This window comes from Dermacentor silvarum, chromosome 1, assembly GCF_013339745.2.
Source record: "Dermacentor silvarum isolate Dsil-2018 chromosome 1, BIME_Dsil_1.4, whole genome shotgun sequence".
Taxonomy (NCBI): domain Eukaryota; kingdom Metazoa; phylum Arthropoda; class Arachnida; order Ixodida; family Ixodidae; genus Dermacentor; species Dermacentor silvarum.
Window position 1 is genome coordinate 58,729,856 of NC_051154.1, and position 26,141 is coordinate 58,755,996.

General features: G+C 46.8%; 1 protein-coding gene across 8 annotated transcripts in view; it reads left to right on the forward strand.

Annotated features, from left to right (window-relative positions):
• LOC119464000 (transcription factor E2F4-like) overlaps positions 1 to 25,865 on the forward strand; it is a 179,192-nt gene extending 153,327 nt beyond the window's left edge. For all 8 annotated transcript variants that reach the window (XM_049668519.1, XM_049668536.1, XM_049668522.1 and 5 more), the window contains one exon: positions 22,436 to 25,865. In XM_049668519.1, the coding sequence (XP_049524476.1) occupies positions 22,436 to 22,533 (98 nt within the window). In that variant the 3' untranslated portion in view covers positions 22,534 to 25,865. The remainder of the gene's footprint in view (positions 1 to 22,435) is intronic.
• The last annotated feature ends 276 nt before the right edge of the window (positions 25,866 to 26,141 follow it).

Genomic DNA, 26,141 nt, shown 5'->3' on the forward strand with positions numbered 1-26,141 from the left:
AGCGAAGTACGTTGAATATGCCGCGGAGCGCGTCTCCGCCCCAATCCAGTTCGCTCGCAGCGCCCTCGCACTATTTTTCCACACGCGGCGCCTCAGCGGCAGAGCGCCGTCGGCCCACTCGACCATTGTCTAGTACACTCTAATTTAGTCGCTCTCCAGAGCGACTAAATTAGAGTGTCAGAACCAAGGTAGAACCAAGGTATATGTAAACTGATGGCGTAGCTTCCATAGAAGCCCATATGTCAAGAAAATGACGGCTCGTTGCAACCGTTGCCATCTACGTATCAGGGGACAACTAACAGCAAGCAAAAAAATAAAGTGTAGTCACAACCGGAAATGGCAGTGACGTCAAGATCTTATGCTGCCGGCGCGAATGCCTGAATTTCTTCAGCGTCCGGCATTTCGACCGCTACGCCAGCAGCTATTTTTCTCTGAAGCTGAGGCGAGCTTGCGACTCGCCTCAGCGGAAGCTCCAGCGTGTCCTTAAACTATAGGAGTGGCGTATGTCTTAATGCCGTCATAATTAGGCTGTTATTGACGGCAATTGCTCCGGTAGGTTCTTTAGGAAGGTTAGCGAATAGGATGGAAATAAACGACAGTGCCACAGAGGTTTCAAAAGCAACTTCACTTTTATTCGTCTAGAATAATGCAACCAATATTACTCACCAAATAAACCTTGTTTCAATGGATGAAAAGTACTATGGCCAGCACACAGTCGTAATGTATAGCAACATATGCGAAACCTTTTCGTAGAATCATTCGCAATTCCGGGCGAATCCATGTATTCATATCCAACAGTTATCAGACAAGACAACATTGCTCCACGTTATCACTTAGAAAACATTTGACTTACTAACTTTGCTTCCCGTCGGACACTCAGAGCCTGTGTTACCGATAGTGAACGAACATAGCGCGACGTTTCTTCGCGGAGCGTTCCGCATTTATCGTCACGACGAGACACAGCCCGTCGGATGCCGCAGCCGCGAACTTAACCAAAAACCTGCACTCACACCTTTCGCCAATGAACGCCATGCGCTAGGCCACGCATAACTTGAAGTGCACGCCACACTTTGAAGAAACTATCAAAAAAAAAAAACTCGGATGAAACCGCTGCGTTCGAGTGAGCAACGCCATTCTGCACGACAGAACAGGTAGTTTGCACAACCCTGCCAAGTCTTGCGCCAGAAGAACTGGTTGGTAGTAAAGCCCGTTGGTAGGTGTCACCAAGAACTAACTAATAAATTGTGAAATAGAAAGAAAACTCACATTTCACATAGGTTTCCCGGTTTCATTGTTTGCCCCCCCCCCCCCGCCCTAGTCACGCTTCAATCGTGCAACACTGATATCGCTGGCGATAGGTTGTGGCACGCTTTTCGTTCCAAGCTACGCGACCTCTTTCGATGGACCTTGGCCAGAACCAGCCAGGACGATTTTGGTCTGGCAGCTCTCTGGCTAGCAGACGACAAAAAGAGTCGATGAGCGCTTGCCACAATCTTTGTGGGGACTTAACGGATTGCAACGCGGGTACAGTGGCTAGAATGGGGAAGTGTGACGAGCGGCACGCAGCGCCTACGAGGCGCATTGAAACCGCCTGTAGGGAGCCGCGAGGCGGCGCGCGCTGTCATTGACCCAAATCGGATATATTGGCGGGTTTGGAAGTTAACCAAAGATCAGTAGGCCGGTTGGCTTTGGGAGCCCACGGTAATACCACAAATGAGGCAGTGCAGGGTGACATGGGTTGGGCCTCTTTTGAAGTCAGAGAAGCACAGAGCAAAATTAGTTTTGAAGAAAGGCTCAGGAACATGGATGAAAATAAATGGGCGGCTAAAGTGCACAAGTATCTCTACATGAAAAGCGTGGACACAGAATGGAGGAAGAGGTCAAGGAAGTTGGCAACCAAGTACAGGATAATCGAAACTGTAAATAGACAACCAGGGGTCATCAGAAAGAAAGTAAGAGAAATAGAGACCGTGAATTGGATGCAAAGAATGGAAACGAAAAGGACAATGGAGATTTACAAGAATGAGAAGAAAGAAATTAGAAGGGAAGTGCCTTGCTATTTGAGGTTCGAGCCGGTTGCCTAAGGACCAAAACATATCGGAACAAATATTCGGAACTAGATGAGACATGTGCATGCTGCAGTAAAGATCCAGAAACCACTCAGCACATCCTGATGGAATGCGACGGGATCCACCCAGCGAGAACCGTAGGTAACGTGCAACTCCCAGAAGCGCTTGGTTTCAAAGTGGAAGGAAACATAAACAGATCAGCCGTAGAGATCAGCAAGAGACGTTTAGAGTACTGGTGGAAAAAAAGCAGGGAAAAGATGGATACGACCTGATCTCTTAAAATCATAGGCAGCGGTACAAGGTAAATTTTTGAAAAAGAAAAATAATGAGAGGTATACAAAAATGCTAGATAAAGAACATGTATAGTATACCTGATTAAATCAAGCAGGCTAGGTGACTATTTGTCGCCGCCCCGTTTCAAAGGGGATGCCAATAAATCATCATCATCATCATCACCGTCGCCCGATGCGAGTCGCGCCGGCTATGCTGCTTTAGTGACGCTGCCCGCCCTTACGCTCGTTTCTTTTGTGCCCGTGTGCTTGCGTTGTAGTGCACGTTAAAGAACCCCAGGTGGTCAAAATTATTCCGGAGCCCTCCACTACGGCGTGCCTCATAATCAGAACTGGTTTTGGCACGTAAAACCCCAGAAAGAAGAAGAAGAAGTGCTGTAGCAAGTCTATATGTGTACTCATGGCGCGAAAACATTGTTTCGTGCCTGAATGGTACTATCGTACTGCTGCCCAATTTTCGCTCACCATGAACTGCCTTAGTTTCTACGATTTGGTCAAAGCTCCCAGCAGTGGTAACTGTGAAGGGGGCGACCTGGCACTTCTCCTCAGCAGTCAGGATGTAAACCATGAACTGGACGCACTGCTGGATAGTGGGAAGGTTGAAGAAGCTTCTCACATGATAAAGAAGTCCTACAATGCTTTATTTACACAGTAGCGCAGTAGCAGACGGACGGCGAAATAAACAGACGGAACAGAGTGCTAATAACTGAGTGTTTATTGCATGAGAGCAGATGTATAGTTGCGTAACTCGTGGTTCATCCATTCCGCGGGAACTGACGTACCATGATATTGGTGCAAAGGTAAGCGTTCAACTCCTGTAGCCGCGCCCCATCGCGCGACACAGCCACCGATTCTCCAGTTGACTCTAAAAGACCGCTCTCTCTGTGCCGTATGCTGAGCCTCGGCATTTCATCTAAAGTATTATGCAAACCCAATGATATATATCACCGCACAAAAGGAAGGGAGATGGAAGACACACAAGCAAATCAACCCAGCAAGTTTAACTGACACAGGCGCCTTAAAGGGCAACTCCGGCGATTTTTCGATGACAACGAATGTCGATGAAATTCGCTGGGTCTGTTCCTCTGAATACCTCCGTCATGTCCTAAAAAAAGCAAGCTTGAGAGTTGCACAGATTTTTTACAAATGAATTTAATCTATTGCCTCGAGCACCCTACCTTACCCCCTCCTCAGTTATAGGCCACATTGTGTATGACGTCAGGAATGGTCCACGCAGAGCATGCCGGGATCATGCAGACGACAGCGACGAGAGCGTGCAGGAGTCGACGATAGTGAGCTAGCGCTTGGCGTGAGATGTTGCTGTCGCGAGAAGTTGCATTCCCTGTGGACGGGCAAGTGATGCGGGGTGCCAAGCGGTGTTGCGTTGTTAGCTGCATGAACTGCAGCCCTCGCCATCCGCAAACACAGTTTGAGCCGATCGCGTTCAGCCGAGGTTAATGAATATTAAAAACCAGTCAAAAGACGAAGGACAAAGAAGAGACGTGGCACACACGACGACTGGAATATTCAGTATGTACCAACTGACCCAGACTGCTACTCTACTGCAAAGCCGAGGTTAAGCCTATCACAGTGGCCGAGTTCGTGCGTCTGCTGCTGGCGGACCAGACCCAGTGATATCAAGCTAATTAAGCTATTAGGACGAGGAAAGCTGCTTCTGTAGTTCAGTTTTGACCATACGGATTTGAAATAAACCATTCCTCATTTCGTACAGTGCACACGCAAAAAGCTAGAAGCGACAACACGACGCGCAATCAACATCTGTATACGTTGCCGTTCTCGAATGCGGCCGGTCGCACTCGCCGGCGCTTCCCTAAATGAAATGTGACTACGCAGATTCATTGGTGTATTATTACCTATTGTTATGCTGACTCATTATTTAGCTTACGAGGTGCACTGTTTGCCTCGTATCCCAAATGAGCAGCAAGCGGAGGCCCCTTCGATACAGCATGTGTAAACAACCGTCTCGTTCAGCTGCCAACGATGTCATACTTCATGGCATCTGCGTTTCCGCGAGAAAACTATACATTCTCTAAATGAGCGTTCATACGCGCAATGTCCCAATCTATGTCTACTTTACGGAGCTCTAATTGTGTGCATGAAGAGAATACGAAGAATGATAAGCAGGCTGCACAACGCTTCCCTACTACGGTCTCCCGCTCGCTGTTTCCGAAGGTGTGTGGTAGCACGTATCAGCGCGACCCAGAGTGATGTAACGGTGCTTACATGCACAAAATCTACGTGTTTTGATATGTTCTGACATTAATTGATGTCACCGATGAGCGCCTATCTTAAGCGAACGACGTACGAGTGGTCGCTGTACCTGCCGATGTAAACAAATGCACCGGTCGGTGCTTTGGACTGTCAGCGGCGTTCTTGTGGGATACAAATGCGGAAAGTCGTGCTCCACATCTTATAGTGAGCATGCGAAGCGGTTCCTTGAGAGGGGTAAAACACCTAAAATAGCAAGCAGCACGTATATCAGTGGTTAGGGCTACCCTTGGTCTTCATGTCGCAGCGCGATATGTTGCGCATGGGTGCTGGCTCTAGTGGTGGAGGACGGCGATTCGTGGCTATTGAATTCTTCTGAATCATAACTGTCACTGTTTGACAGATCCGAATAGGTGGTGCAGCTTACAATGTCACCCGAAGGTCCGGCGCGGTCACGAATAAGCTGAGCGTCTTCGCCGGTTTCGTTCACCCCGCGGGCGAGACCGGCATGCGTTGCGCGCCTTCCCCGCCGGGGATACATTCGTGACGTCACACGCAGAGGTTCGCTCGGCTGCTTGCTCCGGTTTCGGTTTCGTTCTTGCGCTTTTTTGCTTATTTAAAATTATTTTCGACTTTGCGGAACAATTCTCCTATCAGGTGCGTCACAGGAGGGTCTCGGGAACCTAAATATTTTATTAGCTCGACATGGTCAAAAAATCGCCGGAGTTGCCCTTTAAACGACAAGCACTCAGTTGTTAGCGCTGTGCCCCGTCTGTTTCTTTCGCCGTCCGTGTGCTTCTGCGCTACTGTGTAAATAATGCCATACCAACTACCCCACCAGTCTGTCCTTTTCAATCCGCAATGCTCCTCGACCATAATTGCCCTTAAAGTATGATTGACTCGATCGCGGCTAGTCTTCTCCGTGACAAGGTATGTTGTACGCAAAACAATCCTGCAGTCTGTGTGCAAGGAATGCTTTGACGAGCCAACGAACTGGTGGCGATGTTCACCAAGTTCTGCGTCAATGGGGACCTCATTTACCCTTCGGAGAAGCTCTTCTCATTTGTATAGACGGCCTTGAAACGAATTTTTTCGATGTGGGTCAGTTACAACGAGGTGCACAGTTACAGCTCGGAAGAGCTTGTCTCCTGCCTGCACAAAAACGATGTCATACTGGGCTGTGCACCGCTTGGCCCCAGCCTTACCAACCAGGTTGGTCAATTTTTTGGTCAACCGTTTGCACTGCTACACGAAGGCACTCAACAAAGAGAGAGCGTCTTCCCGTGAAAGGAAGAAGCACCTGAAGCTCAGGCGCGTCACTGAGCAGAGAATAACCCAAGTCTGACAACGTTCTGTTTGAACTGCTTGTGAACAATTAATTTTTTTTTTCTCTCGTGACAAAAAAAGCACCAGCTCAGTTGCGTCGCGTAGCAAAAAATAATCGATGACTGAGCATGGTTTGTTTTAAACGGATTGTGAGCCACTCTTCAAAAATGAGGTGTTTGCGTAAACAGTGTTTAAAAAATAAAATGTTTGCTTCCGAGTTACCACTGGGAATTTTCTTGCTTTGCGTTCAATAAGGTGTCAGGGAGTAAATCGGTTAAAGCAAGCTACATTCTACCATCGGCGCGCGCTCAATCGGATTGTTACCTTGGCGCTTTTCAATTACGAAAGTGCTAGCATAGCTACTCTATTGCCATTTACCGCCATGCACCAGCGAGTATATTACAAAGCTTTCTTTTTTTGTTATTGCATATTAAGCTGCGCGCGCGGGTCATCGCAATCCACGCAGCGCCCTTGCACTGCGGTTGCTAGCGGCAGTCGCGGCCGACGTGATGATTTATTGGCATCCCCTTTGAAACGGGGCGGCGACAAATAGTCACCTAGCCTGCTTGATTTAATCAGGTATACTATACATATTCTATCTAGCATTTTTGTATACCTCTCATTATTATTTTTCTTTTTCAAAAATTTACCTTGTACCGTGTGGGGTCTCGCACATGCTCTTGGGACAAAGGAACGACAACACAGTAGTGCAAACAATCAAAAGGGCATTGATTGCACCTTTCATACACTAATACACACTAGCCGAATTACTACCAATAGAACATTCACATGGGCGCGCGACAAATCAAGGAAGTCCGACTCACCGCGACCCGATAGCGAGCGAATATGTTCGCCCCATGCTGTGACACCATCGCCTAGTCGTTCACGTGTGCGGTCACGCGAACGGTGGCGCGTTCGAACGATCCGTGTTCGTCCATACCGGTGTCCTGCTCTTAGCCTCGCCAGACGGTCCCGCGAAGCGGGCCGGCGCACGCGCGAAGCGTTCGTGCGTGTTGGTCGCCGATCCCAAACCAAAGAGGAAGCGCCTTTGACCTTTTTCTCCCAAGTCACCCCGCCGTTCGGTGGCGTTAGCATCGTGACACTCGCGCCATCTCTCGCAATGCGCCGCAACCACTACGACCACCGCACGGCCGCCTGGATCGGCGCGCGCGCGCCGATCCAGGCGACCGTGACCACCGCCAGCACTTAGCCACGCGGTGAAGCCGGATTACATGAGACGCGTAAGAGTCGCGCATCCCGACATCCCCCCAACCTTAAATCACTACACATACTCCGGCGAAATATGTCACATGGTCTATCAACGCGCGCGTCGCAAACAAAAGTTAGTACATGTGATAGTGGCCGCGCCGATGAAATGTCCACACGTTATCCACAACATGCAAGCCGACATGTCTCTGGGGTTCACCGCTAGCATCCGTTGGTCACAGCACCACCTCTGCAGATTCGATGGCACGACTCCAGCCCAGGACTCCGGAAACGGCGACGCAGAAGTCGGCAAGATCAAGCATCGCTCGCGCCGACGCGCCCTGCTGACGAGAGTCGCAGTAGTCGTTGGTGATTGCCGGCTCTTTTCCCAGCCGCCGAGCGTTGCAAGCCGGACATAAGTGGCCGCCGAAGTAGCTGTGCCGAACTGGCCACTGTTGCGTCCCGAATCGGCCGGGCGCATTCTTTGATTGTTTCCCATCGAGGCAGGCCCTTTCATCTGCGTCGCCGAGACGGCGACAGTGCAGACACCGACGAGACAGGCAAACAAGCGCCCCAACTCGGCAGTGCGCATTCTTTGAGTGCTTCTCCCGATTCCACCCCCTTCATCAGCGGCCGCCTACCTGGCGACGCGGCCAGACACCGGCAGTGACGTTCGGACAAAGAAGCTCACCTAGAAGCGACCGACCACAACCGCCACCCTTCGTTAGACGCGGGGATTAGTGCAAAGGTCATTCTCCCGACCCTGGCAAGATGACCGTCGGAGGACAAGAAACAGGTCACCGACTTTCGTGGAAGGAGTGTCAACCCCCTGTTTCCGGATTGCCTCGTCCTTGCTTCGAAGGTGCAACATTGGAGGTGGAGTTCAGCGAACAAGACGGCCCGTCTGATTGGCCGCATCAAGGTCATCTGATTCCCTAGTCGGGTCAACTAGGGAAGACCGATGTTTTATAAGGAGACACCTTGCGTGCAGTGGTGTGTCCTGACGTGTTCTGATACAGCTGAGACTTTCAAAGTGCTCCCCCATGGAGTGGGCTTCCTTATTCGGAGCCACTGTAAATATGTAGAATAAACCCTTTTTTCTCTCGCTCTTACTCCCGGACGTACTCATCCCTTTGGCTGAAGGATCACCGGCCTAAACGCTACCCGAGTCTCAACAAACTGGCAGCAGCGGCGGATTAATCTCCGACCCGCAACAACGGATGGCAGCGCTGAGATGAAACGCCAACCCGTTCATAACAACTGGTGGCAGCGGTGGGATGAATCCTAACCCCGAGCGCGAGCAACTGGATGACCACGGTGAGATCGACCCTTCAGTCAACGCCAGTCGCCGGCATCTCGTTCGCGACCAACTGGATGGCCGTGGTGCGATGGACGCTGCAGCCTACGCCAGTCACCAACAACTGATTCACGAGCGACAGGATGACAACGGCAAGATGGAACCTGCAGCCAACGCCAATCGCCAACTGGTTCGCGAGCGGCTGGATGAATGCAGCGCAGTATGACTGCACGGTACAGGGTGAGTGCCTGGCTTTGCGCTTGAGTCATCGGATCTTTTAGCCTAGACTTTCTAAAAACCGATGAAGCGTGTACAACTGCCCATTTGATACTGTGGTTGTTGCGCATCCAAGCGGAAAGCAGCTTTCAGCATAGATCTGAACCAGCTACTAAAGCCAGACCTCATAGTTTTGTGGGAGTAATTGGGACGTAGAGACCTACCGGAATTGTAATCAGTTAAAGGCGACCCAGGATTTACGTTGTCTTGCAATTGATTCGATGCGGTGGATCAGTACTTGGGGACTTGGTGCTACTTCTGTGCATAGGCGTTTGGTTTATGCTATATTTTCCAGGCTTCAAATTCTCTTGGGAAAACAGAGTTGAACCGCTGGTAGTTCTTTTTTTTTTTTACTTGCATTGTGATTTGTGCGGGTTTCGTTGCAAGTATTGTGGAATAGCTGAGCCAAAGCCTAAAGTAGTGACCATGGACCTCATGAGTTTGACTAGAGCTAGCTTGTTGCGTTTGTGTGAAGAGCTCGACGTAGAAATAGAGGATGATAAATCAGAAGCCGAAATTAGAGCAATTTTAGAAAGCAACAGTGATCAGGAATACTTTGAATACTTCGGCAACTCAATTCTAAAAGAGCAGGAACAGGAAGCAATTGAGAATGAGGAGGAGTTGAAAAGACAGGATTGGATTAGGCAACAACACAAAGAGATAGAAGCTCTCAGTCAAGAGGTTGAAAGATTGGAACATGGTTTTGAAGTGGAGCAACAGAAATGTCAGGCACCCGTAGAAGTAGAGCACGGAAAGTGCAAACAAGTAGCACGCACGGTTCTACCGATGGTAGAAAAAGAGGCTGATCCCCGTGAGCCTAATGGTACGTTCACAGGTGAGGCCAGATCCGTAGACCGTGACGTAGTTCTTGAGAAGCCCGTTAATGGGGACCGTATTGAGCGCGACGAGATGCTGTGCCAATGGAATACTAAAGCAGCTAGGCCAGCTGTGGACGATTTGGCACAGTTATCCAGGGAGTACGTCGCGAAGGTAGCTCTTGCAGAAGCCCGAAGTGGCCCCGAGTCGTCAGACAAGAGCACCTGTGCAGAGTCCAATCGGTCAGGAAAGTGCGCTAAAGCACAATGTAGGCAGGGCAGTGCAGTTGTGGACAGCTCCCATGTATACGAGCTACTTTTAGCAAATGAAAATAGCTGCATTGTCCCTGAGTGTTTGAAGCTCTCCGCCAGTCGAGATAGCATTGAGAGGAATGATTTACCCGCAAATCATTCAGACTGTGCGGTTGAGATGGAAATAATGACCGATGAAATAAATACCGGTCAGCACGAGATTCAAGCGGAAGGCTTAATAATGAGCACTACTAAACGTGCTAGGAGGAAACGGCGTCGCAAAGTCGGGAATGCGGCAGACAGGGCAACGCGGCCGAACAAAGGCGCTAAACCCAGTGGGGAGCGCAGTCAAAGAGTTCGAGCGGCGCGTTTGTTTCCTGGAATGTTTTCAGACAGATCGCGTCCGAACCGCCGAAGGACGAAAAAAATAAAGGGCCGTTCGGCGCGAAAGTTGACAAAAGCGAAGGTGGCGCGGAGGGTGCAATTATGTTCCCCCTCTTTGGGTTCTTTTCGAAGTGTGTTAGGCGTGACACAGGAGAGCGAGCCGGTACGGCGATGCGAATCGGTCACGCGCGGCAGCGAAGTCGTCGCACGGCGCTCAGAAGGCATGATGCCTGCTTGTACAGTGTCGAGGGTGGGCAGTGAGGAGATTAACCTACGTGGCCTTTGTATTCCCTCGTTAACAAGACAAGTTTTCAGACCGCGCCCGCCTCGAGTAAGGCTTAAAGATACGGCGCCACCATAAGCTACTCGGAATGAAAAACGACGCAGGTTTTGTGGAACATTATTTTGTTTGTTTGTTTCTTTTTTGTGTTTGGTTAAATGTTTTGAGATCTCCGAGACTAGAGATCCTTTCGATATGCAAGTTTCGAGCTTTGTTTAAATTGTTTGTTTTAGAAGCTCACTGATGTATGTTTGAAACTTTGTTTTTTCGACGTGTCGTTTCTTTTTAGGCAAATAGGCTTCTTTTTTGTATGTGAGATACGCTTGCAGTGTCAGGTCCAGGCTATTTGCTTGAAGCCTGTAGTGGCATGCTTGATTATCAGTTTACTTTTGGTAGTGTTAGCGCATAATTTACGCAATATTTTTCTGTTGTTTCTTTAGTGTGTGTCCTTCGTGGACAGGAGAAAGAAATTGTTATTGCGTGAGTCGCACGTTTTACATGTGAGTTTGTCCGCAAAGTTAAAGCGACTCTGACAGTACATCCATGATGCAAATGGGGCTCGCAATGGCACTATAGTATGTGCGATACTAGCGGATGTAAAACTGTTCATCGCGTTTGTGCTGCGTACGATATTTCATTTATTTAGAGCATTTTTCGAGTATTCTACCTTTGCTCTCTGCAGCACGACGATCTGGTTTTGGTGAACTCCGAGGTTCATGAGAGCTCGCTTTGGCGGCACAAAATTTTGGGTCCAAATTATCGGGTCAAGCGAAGCCTGGTGGATTTAACGGATTTCGGACGCTTGAGCGCTATGTGGTGCTTTGTCAATGCTCTTCTCTGTCGGAGGTTGCGAGAAGATTGTGAATCCTGGTCTAATCTTAATATTGTGGGCTTCAGCGAAGGTTCAGTGATTTGATGGCTGCTTTGGTGCTATTATTAGATAGGGGCAGGCGCGTTGATTTGCTCGCTAGACCCGATGGCTCTCGGTGCGAGCAAGGCGCTTTCCTGTGCCCTGTGGTTCGTGTGTGTGCTTGTGTATTCCCAGGGAGAAGGCCACAACGAGGTTAATGCTGGGACCTCATGCTCGAGCGTGTCATCGGCCATCATTTCAAGAAGAAACCCCGAGCTCTCGACCGACCGCCGACGCTTCGGGCAACCTGACAGCTGGTCACCCTCAGGTCGGATCTTCCGGCGGGGGAGGAGTCTGTTGCGTCCCGAATCGGCCGGGCGCATTCTTTGATTGTTTCCCATCGAGGCAGGCCCTTTCATCTGCGTCGCCGAGACGGCGACAGTGCAGACACCGACGAGACAGGCAAACAAGCGCCCCAACTCGGCAGTGCGCATTCTTTGAGTGCTTCCCCCGATTCCACCCCCTTCATCAGCGGCCGCCTACCTGGCGACGCGGCCAGACACCGGCAGTGACGTTCGGACAAAGAAGCTCACCTAGAAGCGACCGACCACAACCGCCACCCTTCGTTAGACGCGGGGATTAGTGCAAAGGTCATTCTCTCGACCCTGGCAAGATGACCGTCGGAGGACAAGAAACAGGTCACCGACTTTCGTGGAAGGAGTGTCAACCCCCTGTTTCAGGATTGCCTCGTCCTTGCTTCGAAGATGCAACATTGGAGGTGGAGTTCAGCGAACAAGACGGCCCGTCTGATTGGCCGCATCAAGGTCATCTGATTCCCTAGTCGGGTCAACTAGGGAAGACCGATGTTTTATAAGGAGACACCTTGCGTGCAGTGGTGTGTCCTGACGTGTTCTGATACGCGCTGATACAGCCTAGACTTTCAAAGTGCTCCCCCATGGAGTGGGCTTCCTTATTCGGAGCCACTGTAAATATGTAGAATAAACCCTTTTTTCTCTCGCTCTTACTCCCGGACGTACTCATCCCTTTGGCTGAAGGATCACCGGCCTAAACGCTACCCGAGTCTCAACAAACTGGCAGCAGCGGCGGATTAATCTCCGACCCGCAACAACGGATGGCAGCGCTGAGATGAAACGCCAACCCGTTCGCGTATTTACAATTGCTAGTAGGTACAGCGTTTGACCGCTGGCGCCACGCTGCGCCGCTCGCGCGTACCATGTTTGTAGCCGCCGCCGTTGGAACGGAGAAGGCGTTGACGGAGAAAACGCTGGGCTGGTGGTGACTAGCCTGCTGTTGGGATCGGTGGTATTATAAACGCATCACTGTTTTGATGATCCAAATATAATCTCACTATCAGGGAGGGAGCAGTCTACCTGACTGGAGCAGTATTTTTTTATTTGGGGTGTTGCGGAGCGCAGCGTAGCAACACCCCAACGACCGCCGCTTCGCGTCGGCGCCCGGTACCACGGCTGCCGCCGTGGCACCGGGGTTCAAACGACCACGCTGGCAAACAGAGAGGAAAAAAAGAAAAACGTGATATTAAGAAAAAAAATTCTAGCCCGGGCGGGATTCGAACCAGCGAACGCGCGATCCCAAAGCGAGCGCCGTAGCCACTCAGCCATACAGCCACGCTTCGAAAGGTTGCATTCATGCGAACCATATGATTGCGTTCGAGCGCCCTCGGCGAAAGAAACCACCTAGAAACGCGGTACGCGCGAGCGGCGCAGCGTGGCGCCAGTGGTCAAACGCTGTACCTACTAGCAAATGTAGTGTTGCAACCCGTTCATAACACCACAGGTACCTCCATTGCCATGGGTGGCTCGTTCGTAGGCCGGGGCAGCAGCGCAGACGATGTGCAGGTGACAGGAAACCAGGGATGACTCCGCTCACGCTGCGTACACTCAACGCACTCGACAAACACTAAAGTAGTGCAAGGGAGAGGAATTCAGCATACGCATCGCCCACGTGGTACGATGTTCAATTCGGCTAGCAAAATTTCGGGCGGCATTTCAGATGCTAAGTTCACGTGAACAAAGCTTACTTTCTTGAGTCGAACGAGTAATTTCAATTCGTGCGAGGCGAACTAATGAGGGAAGCAATATGCGATACCTCAACACCACGGTCCACCAGGGCCCTCAACGTGCAACAGGCGGCTTTGTAAAACCTTAGGCCTAATGCTTCGCTACTTTGACAACAACCGGCATCCAAAAAAAAAAAAAAACATCACCCAAAATGGGCACAACAGGCAGCCGCGAGGAGACGTTAGCTCTGTGAGGGGGTCCTACTCCGTTCGGTGCACACAGCATCCGAGTTGACGGCGCCCACCGTCCCAGACGGTGTCGGAGCGCCCGGTGCCAGGCCGCAATACCAGTCAGCCCGTAGCGGCACCCGTGGCCCGCGGCCACCCGGCTCCCTGAGCCGCGACTTCCGAAGTCAGAGATAGAAGAAGCTATTTACATAAGAAATTCGGACCACCCACGAGGCTTCCGTACTCACTCGCTTCAGGCTTGCCAATGCTCCGCGGGCGTTAGGCCTCGCTCTCCCAGGATGCAGACCACGTGGCTCTCGTACCGACGAGTGTACTTCAACAAAACACTCGCGAAAAGGCTTAGCATGTTGAAAAGTTCAAACACGCTACAGCGACCGTCGCCTCGCTCAAGAAAGCATCCCGCCGACACTAGCGATCAAAATCCACGCTAGGACTACGCTTAGGTTGAAACAAAGGTTGTCTCGAACCGAGAAAAACTTTATCGTCCGATGCCCCAAGAGCCCCACGTTGGGCAGCCAGATGTGGGGTCTCACACATGCTCTTGGGACAAAGGAACTACAACACAGTAGTGCAAACAATCAAAAGGGCATTTATTGCACCTTTCATACACTAATACATGCTAGCCGAATTACTACCAATAGAACATTCAGATGGGCGCGCGACAAATCAAGGAAGTCCGACTCACCGCGACCCGACAGCGAGCGAATATGTTCGCCCCATGCTGTGACACCATCGCCTAGTCGTTCACGTGTGCGGTCACGCGAACGGTGGCGCGTTCGAACGATCCGTGTTCGTCCATACCGGTGTCCTGCTCTTAGCCTCGCGAGACGGTCCCGCGAAGCGGGCCGGCGCACGCGCGAAGCGTTCGTGCGTGTTGGTCGCCGATCCCAAGCCAAAGAGGAAGCGCCTTTGACCTTTTTCTCCCAAGTCACCCCGCCGTTCGGTGGCGTTAGCATCGCGACACTCGCGCCATCTCTCGCAATGCGCCGCAACCACTACGACCACCGCCAGCACTTAGCCACGCGGTGAAGCCGGATTACAGGAGACGCGTGAGAGTCGCGCATCCCCACAACCGCTACCTATGATTTTAAGAGATCAGGTCTTATCCTTCTTTTTCCTGCTTTTTTTTTTTCACCAGTACTCTAATCGTCTCTTGCTGATCTCTACGGCTGATCTGTTTGTTTCCTTCCACTTTGAAACCAAGCGCTTCTGGGAGTTGCACGTTACCTACGGTTCTCGCTGGGTGGATCCCGTCGCATTCCATCAGGATGTGCTGAGTGGTTTCTGGATCTTTACTGCAGCATGCACATGTCTCATCTAGTTCCGAATATTTGTTCCGATGTGTTTTCGTCCTTAGGCAACCGGCTCGAGCCTCAAATAGCAAGGCACTGCCCATTGTGTTATCGTACAGATTTTCCCTTCTAATTTCTTTCTTCTCATTCTTGTAAATCTCCATTGTCCTTATTGTTTCCATTCTTTGCATCCAATTCACGGTCTCTATTTCTCTCACTTTCTTTCTGATGACTCCTGATTGTCTATTTACAGTTTCGATTATCCTGTACTTGGAAGCCAACTTCCTTGACCTCTTCCTCCATTCTGTGTCCACGCTTTTCATGTAGAGATACTTGTGCACTTTAGCCGCCCTTTATTTTCATCCATGTTCCTGAGCCTTTCTTCAAAAATAATTTTCCTCTGTGCTTTTCTGACTTCAAAAGAGGCCCAACCCATGTCACTCTGCACTGCCTCATTTGTGGTATTACCGTGGGCTCCCAAAGCCAACTGACCTACTGATTTTTGGTTAACTTCCAAACCCGACAAGATATCCGATTTTAAGCATAGAATGGCATTTGCGAATGTTAGCGCTGGCACCATTACTCCTTTCCAGATTCCACGCACCACCTCATACTTATTGTGGCCCCACAGTGCTCTGTTTCATTATTGCTGCATTCCGCTTCCCCTTTATTTTCAGATTATCTTGGTGGTTGCTTGACTAATTCTTTCCTTCGTTTATGTGTACGCCGAGGTACATATATTGCTTCACTATGGGTATTACTTGCTGTTGAATTGACACCACGAAGTTACTCGTCTCTTCATTAAGGTGGCGGTCCCACTCCGGCGGCACGAGCCCCCCGTTTTCAGTACTTTTGGAGCAACCGTGGCGGCTCTTCTACTTAGGATATGAAGTTGTCGTATATACCATAAAAAAGCTTAATTCTTGTAGATTCCAACTATATATAATATAAAGAAATGGATTAATGATATTTTGAAATATATGTTCAAGAACAAGCATGACATACATGGTTTTGCGAACTGTGTCTCAGTTGTGACCATATTTAGAAGAAACTACCGCACTTACTGCATTGCGGCTTTCTCTGTAGCTATAGGACATATTTATCTAGTTCCTAGACGTAGCAAAATAATTTTGAAGTTTTACTTTTTGGATAATTTGCTTTTGAAAATTGCCAAATATCGCAATCTTCTGTTGTAAACAGCCCGACAACTACATGCTCAAGGAAGCTAAATTTTAGATAAAGTAGAGTTCAAGAAACTTACATTTAGGGCGCAAAATTTCATTTATGTAACTTTATTAGTTTTCCTAATAATGCGGCCAAAATTAAGCAATATTTGGAATTCTGGTTTTATTTGTGCCCATTTTTGCGGGAAGGTACTAAAGCTACGAAGCTGCGGTGTAAAACTAATAAAGGTACATGAATCAAATTTTGCGTCCTAAATGGAAATTCCTTGAACTCTACTATATCCAAAATGTAGCTTCCTGGAGCATGTAGTTGCCGGGCTGTTTACAATAGAAGATTGCGGTATTTGGAAATTTTCAAAAGCAAATTACCCAAAAAGTAAAAATTCAAAATTATTTTGCTACGTCTAGGTACTAGATAAATATGTCCTAAAGCTACAGAGCAAGCCGCAATGCAGTAAGTGCGGTAGTTTATTCTAAATATGGTCACAACTGAGACACAGTTCGCAAAAACCATGTATCTCATGCTTGTTCTTCAACATTTATTTCTAAATCACTTCAATCAATTTCCTTATATTATATATAGTTGGAATCTACAATAATTAAGCTATTTATGGCATGTACCACAACTTTATATCCTAAGTAGAAGAGCCACCACGGTTAGTCCAAAAGTACTGAAAACGGGGCGGGGCGCTCGTGCCGCCGGAGTGGGACCACCACCTTAAAGATCATAACTCCTTAAGGCCTAGATTTGTCGCTGCATTCCCACAGATATTTACAAGTATCTGTAAATCTTTTTTTATTGTCCGCTAGTAGCACAATGTCGTCTGCGTACATCAGTCCAGGGACCTTCTGTTGCACCATTTGTCCATTACGCATGTAGGATAAATCAAAACCCAATTCGCTGTTTTCCAGTCGACTTTCTATACCCTTAACGTAAAGCGTGAACAACGATGGTGACAGAGGGCATCCTTGCTGCAATCCTTGGTGAATTCCCATCATTTCATTACCTTTTCAACCTTCGACGTGTAAGCGTGTGTCAGCGCCACCTGGCGGTTTCCTCCCAAAGAGCCACGCGCGAGCCGGCGCGTTCAACACACTTCCCCATTCTAGCCACTGTAACGCGGGCGTTTGAGGACTTTAACCAGGGGCCGGAAACTCCCTATACCTCCCATGGGACGTTCGGTCCCATGCCGATACTAAAGCCCCTTAAACTTCGTAAAGTAGCGACACTTTCCTCCTCCGCCTTCACTCCTCCTCGTTTCTCCTCTCTCGCGCTCCTTCCTCGACCGTGGCGCCGCCTGCACCGCTTGAGCGTAGCAGACGACCTTTCGCAGAGTGAGTACACGCATAGCAATGCGGTGCGCTTTTAGGTGGCGGTCCCACTCCGGGGGCACGAGCCCCTCGTTTTCAGTACTTTTGGAGCAACCGTGGCGGCTCTTCTACTTAGGATGTAAAGTTGTCGTATATACCATAAAAAAGCTTAATTCTTGTAGATTCCAACTATATATAATATAAATAAATTGATTAATGTGATTTAGAAATAAATGTTCAAGAACAAGCTTGAGATACGTGGTTTTTTGCGAACTGTGTCTCAGTTGTGACCATATTTAGAAGAAACTACCGCATTTACTGCACTGCGGCTTGCTCTGTAGCTTTAGGACATATTTATAATTTCCTTTGAAGAGTGCCAAAATATCGCAACTGCTGTTGTAAACAGCCCGGCAACTACACGCTCAAGGAAGCTAAATTTTGGATCAATTAGAGTTCAATGTTCAGGACGCAAAATTTCATTCATGTAGGTTTATTAGTTTTCCTAATAATGCGACCGAAATTAAGCAATATTTAGAATTCTGGTGCTACTGTTGTCCATTTTTGCGGGAAGGTACGAAAGCTAGGAAGCTGCGGTTTAAAACTAATAAAGGTACATGAATGAAATGGTGGTGCGGCGACATTGGCCAAATCGCGGAGCAGAACCCGCTGAAGTGTGTCGTATATTAGGAAGCGCTTTCTTCTTACTAGGTTTACCTTGCAAGCTGCTCTTCACTTCTCTAAACCACTGGGACATTGCTCGTACGCAGCAGTGCCAAGCAAGTATAATGAAGAATATTTATATAGCGAACCGTTGTTAATTACCAATATTCGCGGTTGATATATTACAGTTTCGTCATTTCGTGAAAGTAGTCGCTTTGAAAGTCCTTACTTGCGGTTACGTTTAGGGCTACACATCAACTAGTCCACAGATATAGTGGGGGATACCATAAAGAAAATAACTTCCTGGCACCATCAATCGTTATTTTGTTTGCGTGTTGTGAAGTTGATCAACTAAAACTAGCCGATCTCTCGGCCAGCCAAAACTCAACACAAGTAAAAGTTGAACTCTTTTGTTTTTATTCACACATTCGGTACTGGAAAAAGACAGACCTACGCGGGCAGTGCGAAAGTGACAATCTACAGAAGCAATTTTCATTCACAACGGGAAATTGTACATAACGAGTGATAATAGATTCCAGAAGATCCAAACCAATGCGAAGATTATTAACCACCTCGGCTGCGTCTTTGTTTTCTTTTTTTAACCTTGGCTGTCCATGTCGACAAAGAGTGAACAAAATGTATAGCCCAAAAACACGCACTCAAGCCCTTCATTACAAGTATTTCACCGACAGCAGATGGGCTGCCATGTCATGACGAATGGGTCGAGCGACACTGCTCCTATGTCAGTCTACTCAGGCTTGTACAGAACTGGTATACTCTTGCAAAATGAATACGTGCTCAGAAAACAAAGTGAAATACTTGTGCTTACCCGGGGTCATTAGGAAACCTGAAAAACTTCGCAGAACTGGAATTCCCGGTGTTCGAACACCACAGAGCCGCGCAACACGTGATGCCCCGGTTTAGCCATCTTCGTCTAATGTTTAGTCGACCTGGGGCGCGATCATGTACGCGTTCCAAAATGGAACGGAGGCGGTCTGTTCCATCGAGCCGCACACGATTGGTCAATTTGATCGTCACGGTTCAAATTGACCAATCGTGTGCGGCTTACGGTTCAAATTGACCAATCGTGTGCGGCTCGATGGAACGAAGGCCTCCGTTCCATTTTGGAACGCGTACAAGATTGCGCCCCTGGTTTCCTGCGTCGTCCGTTCGTTGCACGCCTGATCAAGCTTCTCTGTCTTATCTTTCCCATCTTCACACTTGGGACGACAACCGAAGCAGACGACCAAGCGCGATCTGGCTTGTGATATCGCTGAGCGAGTGGCAAGGGTGAGCGGAGGCAAGCTCGACGGACGCACGAAGCCGACCACTACCCGCGCTTCGCCCGATTTAAAATCACAAAAAGAAAAATAACTTAGGATGTCCGGCAACCGCTAGGAGCGCGCATGTTCCTCGAACCGAAACTAGCTTTACTTTCCGGGGCCTGCTTTTACCTCGCTCAGCCAACTGGCTTGCGTTGGTTCAACGGACGCGGGTGGCGTTGGTTGACAATGGGGCCCCGGAATAGGGGCTCCACTTAGTACTGTGAGGGGAGGAGGCCAATAGCGCCCTAACCCAATCACCTCTCTGCAACCAGTTCAATAAATGTTTTTCACCACCACCGCTGGGCCACGCGCCGAATAGGAATGAATGAATGAAATTAACTTTATTCAAGGTCCTGCCGAATGGGAAGGCCGGAGCCGATCTCGGAGGCCACGCGCGAAATAACGGGGCTCGTTTCGTCGATATCAGTGGCGACCTCCGCTAGCGGAGATCGCCAACGCGGTGACACTCTTGTCGACTGTATGCGGAGACGACGTCAGTCTTGCGCAAATCCAAGCAAATCTGATCACCTCCAAGCATAGTATGAGGCAGGGCATTACTAAAGATTTTTTTATGCCATTCTAAGCCTAATAAATTTTCTTTTTTTAGGGTGAACGAGTTTTTCGGACTGTGAGATTTTTCGGACTATTTTTCGATCACCGCGAAGTCCGGAAAATCGGTCGGCGACTGTATATGTCAGACACAGGATACTTTTCTATGATGTTAGCGGCGCTGGTCGCGATTCACGATGACACTGTCAGAGTCAGCGGACTCCCCGCACAACACTTTGCCGACGATCACGTGGCGCTCCTTGAACCGGGTCAACCACCCGGCACTTGCTTTAAAATTGTCACCAATGCCTAAACGCATGCGTAGTTGAGCGCCTTCTGCTGTATCGTACTACCGCTGATCGGGATCTTCTTTGCCCTTGTCTCACAAAACCACACATAAACTGCCTTGTCAAGGTCTCCATGGGTGGGCTGGGTCGTTTTCTTGCGTTGCGCGGACGTGCCGGACGCTAGCACCTTTGAGATGCTTGTTTCGGACTTTAATATCGTTGACAAAGAGCTTGGCGAGATGCCACACTCTTCGGCAGTGCTTCCTTTTTTTCTTCCTGCTGCTGTCGCGGCATTAATTTGAGCCTTCTGCTCCAGTGAAAGAAACTTTTCTTGTTTTGTGATTCCGCCATTTGTCTTCGCACTACCGTCGACTAAAAAAACACACAAAAAATATAAAAAACACGGGTCAGAGCTCACGCGGCGCAGCACGAACACACCAGTGTCCTAGCGAGCACTACTAACGCGTTACACACAAGATTGTTTGTGCCAGCAGCCAATAGAAGAGTGGGGATTCGGCTAGGCTTTGGCTTCAGTGAATGTTGCTTATCTCAAGCTCAGAGGCTGTCGCAGAATGCTGTGTTGCATCGTCATCAACAGCATGCAATGGCGTCCCCCATGGTTTTGCAATATTCGGCAGGTTACGTGGGACTTGAGTGCATTTATGACAGTTTGAGCTGCCGGGAACCAGGAAATACATGTTGCATTTATAATTGCCAGTATAAGAGACTATTAGAACTAGTTTGTGCGATTTCTTATCTGTTAGATCGAGTGACTTGTGCCTTGGAAAAATTTAGTTGAACCGGAAGAACGCTGAAAAAGTGGTTGTTGCGGAGGAAATTGTGATACATTGGAGCCTGTGGGATGCGGTCGAGAAATCGAGAATACTTTGTTGAAGCAGGAATATTGTTGTGGAATTTGACTGTAGTACAGTCATACATCTATGTAACGAATTACCGAATATAATGCAGTACTAAATCTCAAGTTTGGCTGGTCATGCTTTATGTCAACATAGTCAACATAATGAAACCCAAAATTTGGGATTTGACTCAGTATTGGCTATACCGAAGCAAATGTTCGTTTGCACATAGCTCAAAATGTGCACTTCTCTGGTTGCAAACATGTTAAGCACTGTTGCTGACTGAGTATTTCAGACGCCATATTTTTCGGATTATTCGGATTTTCCCCTGACGACACCTTTAAAACCAATCTATAACAGCATCCAAAATTTTGGAAAAGAAAGCTCCCTCTCAGAAGCAGTCTAATTACTAACTAAGGTTTGCTAATTAACTCTTTAATTATCAACATTAGGCTGCCAATTTCAATTGGATGTTTCTAGCTAATGATGAGTTTATAACAAATCGGCTTTAATTGAACCAAAAGCCTTTGTTTAAAACACTGGCCCCGAAAGTTCCGATGGAGTTTCAGTGAGAAACCAAAATCGAATGCGTCAAAGCACTGCCTGCTGAAAAAATTGGGATAAGCAATATACAGGGTGTTGCAGCGAACACTTTCAAAAATTCTTAAAGTTTACCTGGGGCAGATAGCCCAATTCTAGTTAATGAGCCGGTCTACTCGACGCGGCGGACGTTACTTGCGCAAAAAAGTGAAAGGCATAATCGACTAATTAATAAAAATTAACTAATTAAGTTTTCAACTAATTACCTGATGGCCCATATTGTAATCTACAAATTGTAGCCGTGGGGTTCGCAAGACGGATCCACTTGGAACGAATTCTCGGGATGACACCAGTTTCGGGATATTAATTCCCGAACTTTGCGGAGAAATGCATTGGCGTTCCAGTTAATGTTGTGCTTCAATGCAGAAAGCGACGTTTTGTTAAGAAACTAACTGTAACGCCAATGCATTTCTTCGCAAAGTTCGGGAATTGATATCTCGAAAGCGGTGTCATCCCGGGAATTCATTCCAAGTGGATCCGCCTTGCAAACTCCATGGCTACAATTTGTAGATTACAATATGGGTCATCAGGTAATTAGTTCAAAACTTAATTAGTGAACGCTTAATAATTAGTCGATTATGCATTTCAATTTTTTGTGCAAGTATTGTCCGCCGCTTCGAGTAGACCAGCTCATTAACTAGAATTGTGCTATCTGCCACAGGCAACCTTAAATAAATTTTGAAAGTGTTCGCTGAAACACCCTGTATATTACTATGCATAGTTTTTAAATAAGCATTATTGTAGAAATTCTGCGTGTTATTTGCTGTAAGTGCTGTGTTATCAACATGTAATATTGATTTTTCTTTTAGTGTTGTCCCTCAGTCCGCCACCTAATGACGAGGACTACTTTTTTAGCCTGGATGAAAATGAAGGCATCCTCGACCTCTTCGATGACCTCCCCGTGTGACGTGGTGTCTTTGTCGCTTTCATGCTGTCTTTTTTGATGTGATATGATTTGATGTTCGACGACCTCCCCGTGTGACATGGTGTTTTTGTTGCTTTCATGCTGTCTTTTTTGATGTGATATGATTTGATGTTCGACGACCTCCCCGTGTGACATGGTTTTTTGTCAATTTCATGCTGTGTTTTTTGATGTGATATGATTTGATGTGATGTTGTTTTCTTGTGAGTCCAAGAGAGTGTTCTCTCACGACGTGTGGATATGTGTCACCTTACTAGTTGCTCTAATATTATAGCTTTAGCAGTATACTACCACTGTACTGTTACTGCTGCCACATTGATGATTTTGCTTGACTTAGCTAGTGCACATAAAGCTGGCAGATGGTAGAGATGGTAGCAGTGGCAGTAGAGTAGTAGTGGTATGCTAAAGCTCCCTGTTGTGCTGCATGAATGCTTCAAGTGCGAGGCATGGGGTTGCTCTCATGGCATGCTGCCCCTTGTTTTCATTTCATCTATCATATTGCAGATTAAATCTAAAACATTCTGTGATATTTCCCATTTTCAATGAAGTTGCTGTGATATTTCCCATTTTCATTGGAGTTTCGGCAGTGTACTGCTTTCCACTTAATTTTTTTATTAATCATAAAAATCTTGCAAGACATTGCATTATATTTCTCACTCTTATAAATAGAACGTGTCTCCTGCATGTCTCAGTAGAATCTCGAAGATACAAATTTCATGGCATCACATGAAATAATAGTATTCATATCTTGCACATTGTGGCCAGGGAATTTTACAAATTCACATTATCCCAAAATTGGTCCCTGCCATGACTGTAGGCTCGAGATTCTACTGTTATTAATTATTCTACTCTCAAGAGAGCTAATGCGAGCCTAAATGGAATTTACAGGCCATAATCTGTGCATCTCTACATCTTCCAACTTGGTTGTGTGTTTTGCCACACTTATTGTGTAAAGCATGCTCTTGTGTACAGAAAATTCCACTAGAAATGTTGTGCTGTTTTATTTTGACCTATTTTAATTATAGAAGGATCTAGCATATTTTAATTGCGAACATTTAGAGAACTGCAACAACACAATTAAATTGTCTTACGGGAGACATGCAGGCCTTCATCCGTTTGTGGATGTGCCATCTATCTCGAAAGCTCTTAAGCTGATGCACTAGTGGCCAGAGTAGGTGGTGTGTGGGCATAACAGGTGATTTAAGTGCTTTAATTAGTATATTGTGTGCTGTGGCTGTGAGCTGATATTTGCTGTGCATTTGCAGTGCCGATATTCAGTTCGTAAACTCATCAAGGGCTGAAAAGTTATGCATTGCAGATTAGTGCTGTAGCAGAGTTCGTAAGATAATTGCTGAAAACTCAAGTTTTTGCAGCATGGCTTTTCTTTGCTGCACATTCCTGTTCTCAGTACAAACCAAAGATGACACTCTCCAAAGAATGTGTACTGAAAGCCTTGTATTTTAATGACATCCTCATAAGCGATTGGGTAATCAACATCTGCAAACCAGCCACACTAATGCAGGTTGGTTTGAATGAACTATGTGATGCATATGAGTAATTTGAAACTATTGCTGTGTGTAAAGTACCATCAACTATGAATTGTAGTGTGCCTGCCTTTTCAAGCTTCCAATAAATTCTAATCCAGCAAGAAAAAGGCAATGAAGGGATAAGCTTAATTGAGTGCAAATGCTTTTTTTTTTTGCTCATGTTTAAAACAAAAGAAAGGCTATGGACAGACCAAAGGTCTGTGGGCATGCGTAATGGAAACTTGCATTTCTGGAGACATTGAGCCGCAGCTCAGTAATCAGCACAAAAGGTCATGTTGAGTCACTGTCACTATGTGCAGTAGAAAAAAAAACATGCAATTAATACAATAACGTTTCATGTGAATTTAGCTTTACATAATTTCTGCCATTTCTTACATAACCAGTTATGTTTCATGCAATTGCGAATGGAATTTTCAATCTTGGCCAAGCAAAATGTTTGCATTAGGAGACATTTCATTTGGCACAGTTGTTCATAAAGGCACCCATTTGTGTTCGTTCCCTTTTACTCTGAAGCTTCAAAGCAAGCATTCCAAGTCTCTTCACTTGTGTAGGCGGGTCACTGAATGCCTTGAATGGAAAGGGATGTTGGTGTGTCAAATACTTCAAGCTTTTTTTAATTGCATGATGCTTTGGGTGCGCATTGGGAAGCTTGAGTTTGGATGGGTTCATTACAGCTCTTAAAACTAATTTGGCTTCCTAAAATTCAAAAAAGTTTAGTTAGACTGCTGAATAGCCGAGCAATTTTTTCCATGTTTACTCGTTAATCTACAACTTCACTAGTATAACTAATATTTGTCTATAGTAACGGACTACTCGGTAGTTAACAATGTTGCTAGTCATGCCAAAGCACTATGCCTTAAACAATTGTACTATATCGCTACTTGCATAAAACAAATTCTTGAATTTTAACTGCTTGCATACATGCTGGTAGTTTACACTACTTGCCTTTTAGTGCTGTGCTCTACACCTTCAAACTTGCTTAGGCACAGTTTGTATGCATCTTTCCTTCTTTTATTGGGTTCAATTGAAAATATATAGGAAATTTCTTATCCTTCTTTTTAATCTTTGTTAAAAAAAGTGTAGTGTACTGGGTTCATTATGTTTACACCTTCTGTACGCGTGTGTAACAACCATGTTAACATTCTTTGCTTTCAGAATAAGGAAATTTTGAGTGAAACACTGCATCATGTCTGTAAATAAACATCTTGCATCTGTACATGATTTTGTGCAGTGTGTGTTCTGAACTGATCGTGTGTGTCTTAATTTATGCACCACAGCTGCTCTTCTGCTTGTTCAGTGAACTTTTGACAGTTTCACATGCATCTGGGTCACATGTGTGAATCAGTGTTTAAATACAGCTACAAGTGCCATCATTTCTGTTTGAATGAAACATTTTCCATGCTTTATGTGGCATGAAAGGGTTATACTTAAATGTGTGGGCTAGATCATGTCTGAAAGAACTGTTTGTATTGATAGATTTTTTTAAGTGTGTGCGTGTGCATGCATGTCATATTTCTTTTTTCCAGAGTATATAGGTCACCTCATGAAATGTACAGATGAATTATTTTGTATTTATCAAATGTTTTCTGTCTGTGCCCACATGCATCATTTGTGTGGTGGTGACACAAATGTTGTGACATTTTTTACATGATATAAGTGAAGCAATTACCAGCAGAAGAGCTTCTGTGTTCTTAGCTTTCACACATCATGTCAATGTGTGGCACCTTCATTCAGCTCATCTTCACTATTAAAAAATTTTTATTATGCAAAGTTGTACAGTTCTTGAAGTATTCAGAGTAAATATAATACTTTTTTGTTAATTTTGTTGTATAGTTGTTTCTTAGTGCCTGCATCAGTGCGATGCTCTAAATAACTGCATTTAGACATTGTTTGCAGGTGCAAGCTCTGACTTGCTTGTGTGAAATTGAGTTGTAAATAATTTGTATAATACAAATTATTTTCCGCACACTGTTGTCTGCTCTTGCTTGCTGGTGAATGGACACTTTCTGGATTGAAAAGGTCATCACTGGAATAGTTGTTTTACAT